The sequence below is a fragment of the Petromyzon marinus genome, chromosome 15 (assembly GCF_048934315.1).
Source record: "Petromyzon marinus isolate PM22_M1 ecotype Great Lakes invasive population chromosome 15, UKy_Petmar_22M1.pri1.0, whole genome shotgun sequence".
In the NCBI taxonomy this organism is placed as follows: Eukaryota; Metazoa; Chordata; class Hyperoartia; order Petromyzontiformes; family Petromyzontidae; genus Petromyzon; species Petromyzon marinus.
The window spans coordinates 5508403-5522832 of NC_133681.1; the positions used below are offsets into that span (position 1 = coordinate 5508403).

Here is a 14430-nt window from a genome sequence, read left to right on the forward strand (position 1 = left end):
CCCCACCCCTCCCTCCCCAGAGGGTGGGATACGCGACGTGGTAGCATACTCAGTGTAGAGAGTCCACCCCCGCTCTCTTACGTGGTGCCGAATACGCGGGAGGGATGCCATGGACTTCCCGAGTGGGATGATTCCGTTTCATAGGGCTTCCTCGTCTATTATTATACATTAATTCGTGTTTATTTTTTTGGAAGCCGCCAGCGATCATCACCATCATCACCATCCGACTGGACGACATCGCGTCTGACTCACGCGGTAACTCATGGCACCGTTGACAAACGGCACCTGCCGAGCCACTGCAAACGATTGCAAGGATAAAAGCAAAAAAAAATTCGTTCCCATTTTTTTTGTTGTTCTGGCATCCCGGGACCATATGCGGAACCTGTTCATGCGACCGGCAGAAAATAACTTCAGAACACCCATCGAAGCTTCCAGTCTTCAAAGCCACTTGGCAAATGCATTTCAATGTTGTTGTTGTTTTTAAGTGGCTTAGTGTTGTAGATGCATCATAACCATCGTCATTGCCGTCATCACGTGATATTTATACTGCACCTCCCGTTCAGTACATTTCTAGGTGCCCTGCACCAGGAGACTTCCCCGGTGGCAGCTATCCCTGCGTGGTACCCGGAGAACGCAGCACCGCCTTGGAAATTGTGTTGTATGGACACCTATAGACTCATTGCGGGACCCACATGCTCGCAAAGAGATTGCGAGACTCAAAAGGGACCTTCCCGTTTCCTCTGCCAATGACCGTCCGCCTCCGTCTGTACAGAATGAGCACGCCCTTTGATATTGCGATGGCTGTGTAAATCCACACTGTGTTTCAATTAACCATGTGGGTCCACTGCTCGCTGAGATCCAAGACACAGACAGTACAACTGGGAGATAGTTGGTTGCAGGGAATTCCCGATAAAAATGCGCTTCGTTCCCCAGGAAACACAGTTAAAGCACCAACCGCGCCTTCTCCCAAAGAGAAGCTTGACTCTCGCGGGAGTTTGCAAATGGGTTAAATTTACGGCTGAAACGTGGGAACATCTACAGGCAGCTGGATAATGTAGCCACGACAACGTCCTGCTGGCGTTTGTAAAATGTTTAAAGTGAGCTGATGTAAGTCCAGGTTCCAGATATTCCTCCTCTCCTCTGACTACTTCTTTCTCTCCATAAAAAAAATATATACGTTGATGTGCCTCCCTCTCCGCCTGCATCTTGTAATGCTCTCGTGTCCTACATATATAGTCGCTCTACAATCGGGGCCGGTTAAACCCTCATGATAATGAGGCTACAAGGGCCTCGTATTTTGAAGGCCCTCCTTAAGGCCCTCCGTTCCACGTTGAAGTAACAGCTGAGCGACGGCAGCGCGGCCATTGGGCCGTTTTTTTTATCGTCTTTGAATTACGATGACGTCATTCCTGACTTTCATGCCACAGCTATAGCTGGGGGGGAAAAAATGTGTTTGAAGACGTGAGTGCAGCGAGCTATTTAAGTCTGATGAACCAATACCCGAGGGATGCTGCCGCGGTGCAACGGTCAGCACATTGGGCTCGCAATACACACGTCACAGGTTCGATTCCATCTCCTGGCACGGCGGTTAAAAAAAATGTGCAAGTTTCTTAAACTCTCCCCCCCCCCCCCAACTCTCCGGCCTCTATCCACCCAGCAGTATAAATTCCTACACCACAACTAGTCAATCCACACTCCCCGCTCTTACAAGACATCTGGCCAGTGTGGAAGAGAGAGGCCAAAATACTCACGAGGGGCTCTCTAGAAGCTCCCTGAAGATTCCTTGCGCGGAAGTGCTTCTGGCCGGCAGTGGCTTTAGCAGGCAATACATTTCTTATTCATTTAACCAGCTAAGGCCCACTGAGCTACTTAGTTATTTTAGCAGAAACAACCTGGCCACAAATGATCGCTTAATGAAGTGGCTTATTATGTGGAAATGTATCACAGCCAAATATTCTAAACGCGTGATGTTGATTCTAAATGTGGAGGGAAAAAAACGGAGGATCCAGAGGAAAATCCACGTGACCACGGGGTGAGAGAGACATGCAAACTCCAAATATACAGCAGGTGTCAGGGTCGAGATCGAACCCACGACCTCCTGTATACCATGCGAGGTAGTTAACATCTCCGAGCCACCGTTGTGCCCAATTACAGGGCCAGCGCGTTTACCCTCTTCACATTGAAGTCCACAATTGCACTGTGAGGACGCTCGTGGCGGCCGGCGTCTCTCGTTACCTTGCGAGTGAATGACGCAGACGGAGAGGCTGGCGACCAAGGCGGCGGTGACGAGGAGGGAGACGTCCACCCTCATCATGCCCGGGTCGGTGGGGCGGGACGGGAAAGGAGGTGGTCGAGGAGGTGTGTTTACCTCTTTTCAGCCGGCACCCTCCTCCTCCTGCCAGCCACAAACCAAAGCCAAGTTTAAATCGACCGTCGCCGGACGCGCACATGCACAACGTGCCCACGCAGGTTCTGTTTGGCTGGACAGAGGGGGCTAGAAGGGCGTGGCACGGGATAGGGATGAGGTGAGCTGATGCGGTACAGGAGAATGTGGAGCTGAGTGGGCTTGACGATGGCCAGTACCGGCGGTGTGAAGGACGTTGCTGGGCAGTTGGGAGGAAGTCGCCCTCCAGCAACAACGGAGGGCGGAGGAGCAATGCTCACAACAACAAGCGGAGCGCCGAGCGGATAAAATGTAGCGAGTTGGCACAGTGAGGAGCCCAGTTTGTGCGTCAGCCAGTCAACTCAATTGGTCAACCCATGGCACCTGGGTCTGGTCCGTGACCTCCTGCCAGCGAGCCTTCGATGTTCACGTGGCCTCAAAGTGCACTTAGCCTGGCACAAGTGCCGTGGTGACGTCACCGCCACTTAGTGGCGAATGGCGGTTGTTATTGCACAGCGATTCTGTTCCATCCGCTACTAGATAATGACCTCCCACGCGCCGTGCATCTCGTTTATATTCGCTTCACTAAACTGGCTCAGCGTGGCTGGGTGAGGGCGGGGGGCATAATGTGGGAGTATAGAAGTACGGGAGGATTATGCTGCCCTGCCCTCTACTGAATCCGTCTATGTGGAGTGTGTGCTGGGTTTTCTCTGGGCACTCCAAGATCCTCTCCCACAGAGACAACTTCGCGTTAAATCATTAATAACGGAAGCGGTTCAAACGTCCCAAAGCAGGACCCTCGTGAAAGAGTCTGGCGACTCGGGCGAGAGTTTTTCCGGACGAGGAAAGACAAAAATTACTTTCAATTATTATCATTGTTATCCACGAATTTTCAAACTCCATTAAAACAACGCCACCGAAAACCCATCTGTAACGGCAGCAGGTAAGAGAGGATCGATCATTCCTGTAGGGTTTGGCGTGGAAGAGCAGTGTTACAAATAACCTCCAAAAGAGGCCCTGCCTCTAGAGCTTCAACCATCGGAGCCCCCCTCCCTCCCCTCCCACCCGCAGTGGCGGTGAGCAGGGAATTTGCAGGGCTGTGCCTTTACCCATTCTTTGCGTTATTTCAAACAAATACGACACCGGCTCATCTGCAATAGCAGGGGGAGGAGAGGTGGAGGGGGGGGGGGTGCATTCCTGCAGGGGGAGTCGGTGTGGTATATCGGGCGGGGTTCCAGCGCTGCCCGGCATTCCGCGCTCTGAGTTACTCGGGCTTTGCCGCATTTTTTTTGGCCGTTGGAATATTTTGGCAGTGGCAGCAGAGGCAGCAACGCCGACACTTTCCCTTTAAGGTCATCGCCGCCGCTGTGCTGTTCCCACCATCACCACCACTAGCACACAGACGCCACGGGGCCCCGAGCGACGCTCCGATAGGGCAGCGATGAACGCGGCGTTGTTTACGGCGTGATGTGTTTATCGCGTACGGTAATAAGGCCTGTGATTAATTCATCCGGCCACCGTCAGATTCCCAACGCTCCTTCCCACCCGCCCTCAACGCCCCCCCACCGCCCCCAATGTTGGCGATTCAACAAATTGTCGAGATTGACCATCACAATTTCAAACATCACACTTTTATAGGACTACAGAGCTTGCCAATTGTTTGTGCCGATTTTGGCTTAATTCCCGCTTGCCTGTGGTTTCCCTCTAAATCTCTATCTCTCTCACCAAGGGGGTAGCGAAAATGAGTACAATGCGCATGTGACTGAATGTGAATGTATGTAGGTGCTCGTTAACAGCACCTGGCCCAACAGTTTCTTAAGGCTATACGAATGATATTTGCTTGTATGTATATTTAACTTATTTCGGACCGTACATAACCAACCGTGCTAATTAGAGTTGCGGGGGAAGGACATAAAACTAAACACAAAAAGCAGTTCTCAATAAATTACTTTCAATCTAGATTTTAAAGTGCATAGCTCCGGTGGCTTCTTAATATCGTCAGGAAGAACGTTCCAGATGGCCACAGAATGGCATCTGAAAGCACGCGATGCGGTGTCCGTCTTTGAAACCCGGATTTTAACTCGGGATTTTAGCAATGCCGGCTCAAGATTCTTCGACGATGTTATCCTAGAAGGATTTTTTTTAAGCAGGCAAACTCTGGACTGGTTTCGACTGTCTGGGTCTCATCAACAGTGCGTGCCATGATAAACTACGTAGGTTGGGCTGATTGAGGAGGAGCCAATTTGACATTCGTGACTTTGAGAGACTAAACTTGGATTGTTTACAATGTCTGCTTTGGTCATTCCCATTCGGGTGAACTCAATTTGTAAAACGTTTTCAGAAAAACTATTTCCCAGATGGAGCGTTCGCCCGAATGTAACAAATTGTCGGGCACATTTCACTCACCACGCTGCTGTCTGTAACTTTGGAAAACTGTTCTACTCCGAGGCGAGGCAAACACAGGTTGAAGTGCTTTAAGAAAATTGGACTTAACAGTAAGCAGTAACGTACACCCACGTGTCCAGAGAGAAAAGGTTTCAATCGTTGCACATTGGATGCCATGATATGTAAATCGATAACACGGGACACTTATGAATACAACGGAACACTAACTGAAAGGAAACACTCAAAGAAGCATAGAAAGATGCACATTGGGAATTTTACTTGAGAGAGAACGAGGAGCACGTGGGTTAGAGGACAAACTGAAAACTAGACGTCACATTGAATGTTGAGAAAGGTACGTGAGATTGGTACGTGGGATTGTACGTGAGATTGGTACGTGGGATTGGCACGTGGGATTGGTACGTGAGATTGGTACGTGGGATTGGTACGATGGATTGATACGTGGGATTGGTACGTTGGATTAGTACGTGGGATTGTTACGTGGGATTGGTACGTGTGAATTGATACGTGGAATTGCTACGTGGGATTGGTACGTGGGATTGATACGTGGGATTGGTACGTGTGATTGGTTCGTGGGATTGGTACGTGGGATTTGTACGTGGGATTTGTACGTGGGATTGGTACGTTGGATTGGTACGTGGGATTGGTTCGTGGGATTGTCGCGTGGGATTGGTACGTGGGATTGATACGTGGGATTGTTACGTGGGATTGGTACGTGGGATTGCTACGTGGGATTGGTACGTGGGATTGATACGTGGGATTGATACGTGGGATTGCTACGTGGGATTGCTACGTGGGATTGGTTCGTGGGATTGGTACGTGGGATTGGACAGGACACTATCCACTAGAGATCGGAGAGGGATTTATGAGACTAGTGACAGAATAGTAGCCAAACCACTATAAACTTTTATTTTTTATTTTACCAGGTGGGGCCCACTGAGCTCTATAGTTATTTTTCAGAAGCGACATGGCCACAAACGATAGCTCAACGAAATGGCTCTGCATCACGTGGGCATTTATTGCAGTCGGATACTCAAAACGCAAGTTGATTCTAAACTTGGAGATAAAAAACGGAGGACCCAGAGAAAAATCCACACAACCACACAGAGAGAGAGACACGCAAACTCCAAATATACAGCAGGCGTCAAGGTTGGGATCAAAACCCACGATTTCCTGCATACCAGGCGAGGGAGTTAACATCTCGCCACCGTGGCGCTGTCATCTCCACCACGGCGGCGATGACGGAGCAGGGAGATCGTCTCTCGTGTGCACGAGCGGCATGGATGTTGAGACATCACGAGACCACGAGAGATTTGGGGCCAGCAGAGCGAGGCTTTCATCCCACAAGGCGATACATCTTTAAACGTTCTCCTCCGGTGTGTTTTCGGGTCGTTACCGCGTGTCGTTCGGCACAACGTCCAACGTTTCGCTCCACGTGCCAAGAGCTTCTTCGCTGTGTGGCTCTCACCGACGTGTCGTCGGGTTGGGACAAGCTTCCGCCTCACTTAAAACGCTCTTATTTTACTCGACCTCACCCGACGATCCCTTAATCTCCTCCTCCTCATCACCACCACCACCACCGTTACTGCTCCCTCTTCATATTCTCATTATACAGCAATCACTCGTTAACCTCATTCATTCATTCCACTCGTCATCATTTACAGTCATCAATTTCGCTTCTCACCGAATCCACGCGTCACAGCTGTGCCCCCCAATGCTTCCTCTAATCCATTCCATTCACCTCACCATTCTCACGTTGCACCGTTGTTCATTCTTCGTAAAGCGCCTTGGTTAAGGGGCCACACAAATTCCGTTAAGATATCGGACGAAGATTCCCACGTGGAGGGAACAACTCGGGGGGGGGGGGGGGGGGGGCTCTGTGCCAAACGACGCTCAGCATGAACGGATTGGAGCGCTGTGCCGGGCACCAGCGAATGACTGAGAAGCAATCTCAAAGTTTCACACAAAAACGGTTTAAATCTATTGGTGTAATATCCCATAACTAGTAATATCCTTCAAAACAATAAATATGTTTTGCGCCTCATAAATTCGTAGGGGATAACGTTATTGACCGTTTCGTTCAAACTTTGATCGAGGAAAATGCTGTACGTGGTGATTTGAGAACAGTGTTCTCATCCAAATATGACCTAATCATATTATTGATACAACTAATTACAGAATTGGGTGATGCTGCTGCATTGGCAGGGGTGCCGAAAGTGCAAACAACAACAAACTCAACAACATTCATCAACAACACTGTTGCCATTATGAGATCTCCTTTGCCAGTAATAAAATATAGTAATAGGGTTTTACCCTTTTAGCTGGCACAAAAACTGACACCTTTATACAAGGGATCATGTTTGCAATGTATAAAGGTGTCAGTTTTTGTGCCAGCTAAAAGGGTAAAAACCTATTACTAACACTGTTGCCTTCAATAGAAGGTATACTTTTATATTAGTTTCTCTTCAAGGCAGTGTTGACTAAAACAAAAATGTGAAAACGTATTTTCTCAAGTGGCTTTTGAGAGATTGTGATGCTAAAGCCATTAGGAAGCAGACGGAATACGCTACCAGTTACTCCTGGAGTTATGAACACGGAGATGATGATCGCGATGAGAAATCCAGTCGCATCCTATGCCGAACACTAATAATCTCTGCTATAAACTCTGCACAGTATATGGTTTCTCATTCAAATGCGTACTGGTGCTGCACTAAAAAAACATGAATGAAATTCCACAATCCTATGGCAGGGCCAAGTTTTTTCCACGTGGAAACTATTAATTATCTCATGCTTATAACACTTAGCCAGGAATGGAAATCCCATATTCCTATGACAGGAGCAAGTATTTCATACAGCCAGCACTTTTGAGCCCCTCTTTATATCATGGATCCATTGGTGGAAACTCGACATTCATGTGGCGAGTCCATACGCAACATAGCGAAAGCCCTCTTGACTTGGCGACTAGGTAGTCCTCACTTTATCGACCTCTACTGTGTGAAGGGCTCAATTGGAAGTCGACTCGACATAGACCTGTGAGATAACATATCAACACTAGCCATCTTTAGCAGTCGCATTGCAGTTCGACTCGTGTGCTAGTAGCTGATGCATGTACCAAACTCCATCATCGTCACTCTGGGTGAGTCAAATAAGTATCGTGCGTTTCGTTTTTTGTACTTCTCCTGCACCTCCGATTAGCACGGGTGGCTTCCTACGGTGTGAAAGAAGTTCAACGTACATACATCATTGCTATATGGGAAATAAAGTCAAGTGGTTGATAGATATTGATCAGCGGGGCGTTGATTGATTGTATTCTTCTCCTGATATAGTCACTGCAATTGATTGACCGTGAAGAATAATAAGTGGTCTTGGGCAAAACGCATCGTGAGCTAACAGGGATGGTGGCCAAGGGATGAGACTGGTGACGGGATGGGCAGCTAAAGGAGCAAACATATCTAAGAGAACACCCACCACGGAGATAGAACCATGCTATCAGACCATGGACACTGGAGTGATATGGGTGGCGTGATATCACGACGCCACGGGATTTCTATTGCAACGGCACGAGGCCTTCATCCAGCAGGATAAAGATGATGATACTGATCACATCTTCATCAAGTGATGCTCCTTTTTTAAAATAACCCCAAAGGGATGATGATAAAGATGATGTCGCTACTGGTGATGATGGTGATTAAAATTATAATTATGTGGAGAGACCATGACTCACGATGACGAGTGTGCTAATTGACTCTGATTAAGTGCTTCGGCTACGAGTGTTTTTTTTAAATTCCGGCCAAAGCCTTTGAAGCTGGCGACAGACTCTGAACACGTGGCATTTGGGAGATAAAACAAATTCAAAGAAGCAAGTCTGGCAAACGTCTCCCAAAAAAAATAAAACTCTCTCCAAAAAATATATAATACATCTGTTCATGCGAGTTTCACAAACCATTCGCGCCGCATCGCAGAACCACGATAGTCCTGGGCCATCGGAAATGAAACTCCGGAACACGGAAAGACAGAGAGAAAGCCGTCAACGCAACGCCACAAAACGCGCATCTCGATGCGCCGTTGCGTGGACGCAGACTCCGAGAGGAGCGCGTGCGTGGGTTGGAGAGACATCGTCAGTCACAGCCTTAGGAACGGGGTGGGGGCTGGGCAGCTCGCGACGCCGCGAGGGATGGGTGACCGTGATTTGGTCGGGGGATAATGACGGATTGGCGGCCAGGGAAATGGATTGTGAGTGTGGAGGTGTAGGCAGTCGCGTTACGAGCATGGGACAGGCAGAGGGTATCTTGACCCCTCCTGGTGGCCAAAGCTACGAGTTACCCCCCCAACTTTTGACAACCACCACGAGAGACGAATCAAATATCAGGGCCTCCACCTGATCGGGGGGGGGGGGGTAATGTGGTGGCTTAGAGGGGGGCCTTCATCCAAGCAGTGGATTGACCATGGCGGGCGATGGTGATCGTTATTTATTTAATTAGCACGGGGAGTTTGAGACGGGGATTCACAGATTTTTGAGCTCGCAGACTTCGTTCACCACTGGGCTGGGGCGATCCATTTACCCCGACCCATGATGATGAAACTCAAGCAATCAGAGGCTACAACTTCGCGGCCATCGCTTCCTTCCTCCCGCCAGAATCTCTCAGCCGTTGTCGCAAAGCCGGCCACGTGACAACAACAGCAACAACAAATCTCTAGGCGCCCTCTCGAATCTCACCGCTCGCGATGTCGCCGACGCGTTACGCAACTCCGACCCGGGGGGGCCGCTCTCACGCCGTGGCCCCCCCCCCCATCCCGTGTCTCATGGTTCCTGCTCCTCTCCCTGCCCGTCCCGACTCACCCCGACATCACCTCTGTATTCACGGGGAGCAAGCGGCGGCAGCAGCAGCAGCTCGCACGCTCTTGGTTTTTAACGTCACACAACTCCAGCGGAGGCGAATTACTGGGTTCACCGCCGATGGCGAGAGAGTCTGTCTGTGTGTGTGTCAATGCCACGCTCGAGGCAGAAAACAGAGTGCAACTTGAAGCCGACCTTGCCCGAAGAGTGAATCAACATCCGCGCCTTATACTTTACATATTTTTAAAAGTCCAAACGATATATATGAAAACAATGTTTTAGGATACGCACAGCGATAATGATCAAAGGCGTGACTATGCGCATGCCAATCGTTATCTCACTATCCCTTCTAGAACGTCCAGAAACTTGACAATCACTCGACTCTCCACCCCACAGCGGTCCACAACCAATAATAACAAGAAGAGTTACATTTAAAAAAAAATCGGTATATATATACACACACACAACTCAATATTTGAAGAGCCGAAACGCACTGTGGTGATTCATAAATAACGTCACGAAACGGAGCGTAAAGAGCGGTAGCAGGTCGCCGCCTCCTACTCTCTCGCCGTCTAAGAACATGCGTAACATTGACATCACTCGACTCCCTGTGCCCCCTGGAACACCTGTAGACTTTCCACGGCACGGCCGTCCGTAATAATGCGCTGGCACAGCTGTGCATCGAAACGGCATGTGCACGGTACAGTATTCGAGCATTTCCCGAAAATAGAACGGTTACATACTTCGACGGCCCTCACTGAGATCTCCCCTTCAAACGTATCGACGCTGCTTTCAATGACGACGAAACTAAATGTACAATACGGTGTATAGGACGGGCGGGAAGTCGACGTCTATAGCCCATCGCCAAAGTTCACGTGTCCACGGAAGAAGAGTTACCGGGATGTACTTAGCTCTTTCGGTAAAGTCACGTTGAAGGGAAACAATAAAATAATAAAATATATAATAAATATATATAAAACGGGATGTTCGTGATTTCTGCCCAGGCTGTAGACGAGCGATGAAAAAGTTCGTACCTTGGATTCTCACCTTCCTGGGAGCTCAGTGGGCCAGGTGTCCGATTGGGGGGGGGGGGTCTCGCTTGGAGGTCCGAAACTGCGGAGGGGTCCGGGTTACACAGTGGGGGGGGAGGGGGGGGCGCTCCGCGGGTGCGTGGTGGGGAGCGGTGGCGCTGGGATCGCGTGCCGCGATTTAGAGAGGCTGAAGAAAAGGCGCACTCCAAACTCCACACTCCTCCTTCCCCCCCCTTTCTCTATCCTCCTCCTCGTCGTCCTTGCCTCCTACCCCCCCCCCCCTCATTCGCTACTCTCTACGCCCCCCCCACCTTCTGCTCCTCCTCCCATCTGTCTCGACTCTCGATCCCAATCCTCCTCCCCACGTCCTCGATCAGATTCCGCCTCCTCCCCTTCATATTCCTACTCTTCACTCCTCCTTTAGTCTCTATTCCTCCTCCACTCCTCCTCCTTTAGTCTCCATTCCTCCTCCACTCCAACTGTCTCACCCCCACGCCGCGACTCTCCACTCCTACCCTGCCAGTGCGAGCCGGGGTCGGAAGTGGAACAGAGACACGCAGTCACGCTCACGCATACACACAAACTCACTCGCACTCACACACACAGAATCACACACACAGAGACTCACACAGACTCACTCGCACTCACACACAGACTCACTCGCACTCACACACACACAGACTCACTCACACACACAGACTCACTCGCACTCACACATACACACAGACTCACTCGCACTCACACACACAGACTCACACACACACAGACTCACTCGCATTCACTCATACATACACACAGACTCACTCGCACTCACACACACACAGACTCACTCGCACTCACACACAGACTCACTCGCACTCACACATACACACAGACTCACTCGCACTCACACAAAGACAAAGATCCCCCATATAGCCTTAACAGACTGTAGGGGCAAGTGCTGTTAGCGAGCACCTATGAAGGCCGGAACGGTACACAAGGGGGTGGGTGGCCAGCTCACACATACATACACACACAGACACACGTGCACTCCTATAGCAGTACACATGTCGCTCACACGTTTACCAAAATATCACCATGCTCCAACAAAGACAAAGATCCCCCGTGTAGCCTTAACAGACTGTAGGGGCAAGCGCTGTTAGCGAACAGCACATATGAAGGCCGGCACGGCACACGAGGTGGTGGGTGGCCAGCATCACGGCCGGCCGCTGATTTTGTCTCCCCAGTGGCGAGGTTTGCACACCGCACCTGGGACTCATTTGAGGCTGAGTCGACCTACGGGATGCCCAGTGCCGAGTGAGATAATCGTCACTATTGTGGGCCGTGAGCAGGAATCAAACTTGGGTCGCCAGGTTCATAGCGCAGCGCAATAATCGCTACACATACCTACACATGTAGTCATTGGTACTGACACACACGTGCACTCCTTCAGCAGTACACATCGCTCACGTGTTTATCAACAAACCTCACATACACCAACACTCGTACACATACATCAACACTCGTACACATACACCAACACTCATATACATACACCAACACTCGTATACATACATCAACACTCGTATACATATGTAGTGTTCGATTTCACTCGGACAACTTCTGTCTTTCTCCGAACACCGCTTTATTTACAACTCTCAGCATGTCCTCCACATTCCACGGTATCCTGGTCGCCACGGCTCGCTCGCCGTGCTTCACTCGACTCGCTCGCCACCTTTGTCTCTCCACTCCCCACGATTACTTCGCTTGCTCCGCACTCAGCGACTCCGCACACAGCGTTTCGCACACAGCGACTTCGCACACAGCAACTCCACCCTTCAACTCTTAACTCCAACTCTGTCTCTCAACTCTGTCTCTCAAACTCTATCTTGCAAACTCTGTCTCTCAAACTCTGTCTCTCAAACTCTGTCTTCCAAACTCTATCTTCCAAACTCTGTCTTCCAAACTCTGTCTTCCAAACTCTGTCTCTCAAACTCTGTCTTCCAAACTCTCCACACTTCAACTCTCCCCTGTTGACTCCAAGCTCTCCAAACTCCAACTCCCCCAAGCTCTCCAACTTCAACCCATCTCCAAGCTCTCCGCTCTTCAAAACCTCTCTCCAAGCTCTCCACCATTCAACCCCCTCTGTTGACTCCGACTCCCGCTCTTATACCCGCTCTCATTACACCCCCAATTAATTAACCCGAGTCCCAACAGCACTCCACGCGACCGTCATCTGTTTCTCCTCCAGACCTTTAGACGCCTCTCCAGCCCCGGCAACAGCACCAACCAATCACAGCCGTCCACGGCTCTCCCAGCTTAATTGCCCTAACATAACCTGCACTGTATTCGCCTTCGCTACAGGCTGACCCAAGATAACCCGTACTGTCTGTGTGATCATGTAATCACGCTGTTTCCACAACGCACCTTCGTACTCCACTACACATACACCAACACTCGTATACATAAATACACAACAACAACCGCCATTCGCCACTAAGTGGCGGTGACGTCAGCACGACGCTTGTGCCAAGCCATGTGCACATTGAGGCCACGTGAAGTGTCGAACGCCCGCTGGGAGGAGGTCACGGGGCAGACCCAGGTGCCACGGGTCGACTGACTGAGATGACTGGCTGATGCACCACCTGTGCCCCCTACTGTGCCAACCTGCTGAGCTTTAGCCACCCGGCGCTCCGCTCGTTGTTGTGAGCGTCACTCCTCCGCCCTCCGTTGTTGTTGGAGGGCGACTGCCTCCAACTGCCCAGTAGCATCCTTCACGAGCCTCCTCCACAGAGGCCGATCTTGACACCGCTGGTACCAGTCATCGGCAAGTCCACTCAGCTCCACGTCCTCCTGTACCACATCACTCCATCTCTTCTCTAGCCCGTGCCGCGCCCGTTTAGCCCCCTCGATCCGGCCGAACAAAAGCTGTTTCGGCATGCGGTGGCTGGGCATGCGGGCTACATGACCCAGCCAACGCAGCCTTGCCTGCCGGAGGAGCTCACCGATGGGACTTTTCCCAGATCTTTCAAAGATTTGTGAGCTCCTCACACAATCCAGCCTGGTTAAACCCAGGATGGATCGTGGGCAGGCTAGCCTAAATGTTTATAACCGGCGAAGATGTTCCATTAGGGGGGTCCGCGTTTCGCAAGCGTAGAAAAGCGAGGGAATGACCGTGGCCGAGAAGACCTGAAGCTTAGTGCGGAGCGACAGACCAGGCAGCTTCCACACAGCGTTACGTAACCGATGAAAGGATATTGCCGCTCAACTGATTCGGAGTGAGACCTCTGCTGTTAAACTGGAGCCGGTCATAAGCACACTGCCCAGGTATGGGAAACTCTCCACTCTCTCCACAACTGCCCCATCACCAACATTCGTATACATACACCAACACTCGCATACATACATACACCAACACTCGTATACATACATACATACACCAACACTCGTATACATACACCAACACTCGTATACATACATACACTACTACAGGAAAAAAGACCCCCGTGTAGTATTTAACAGGCTTTTGGGGAAAGTGCTGTTCGCGAGCACCTATTAAGGACGAAAGGGTGACACACAGCGAGACTGCGTGGCTAGCACCACGCCAGGTCGCACCTCTCACCTGTGCTGATCTTTACACAGCATACCAGGTACGCGTTTAAGGCCGAGTTAACATAACGGAGGTCCGGGAACGGTTTTGATAGAACTGCCTAGTGTCCTAGTCACTGATGTTGGCCGTGGCCTGGAATCAAACTTCGCTAGCAGGGGTCGTAGCACAGTGAAGAATATGAATATTG

At 50.4% G+C, this 14430-nt stretch overlaps 1 protein-coding gene across 1 annotated transcript in view; it reads right to left on the reverse strand.

Moving 5' to 3' along the window:
• LOC116942617 (collagen alpha-1(XIV) chain) overlaps window positions 1-10895 on the reverse strand; it is a 104835-nt gene extending 93940 nt beyond the window's left edge. The window contains exons 1-2 of the mRNA XM_032954742.2: window positions 10658-10895; window positions 2236-2395 (exon numbers count right to left, since the gene is read on the reverse strand). Of these exons, the coding sequence (XP_032810633.1) occupies window positions 2236-2314 (79 nt within the window). The 5' untranslated portion in view covers window positions 2315-2395; window positions 10658-10895. The remainder of the gene's footprint in view (window positions 1-2235; window positions 2396-10657) is intronic.
• Window positions 10896-14430: the final 3535 nt, after the last annotated feature.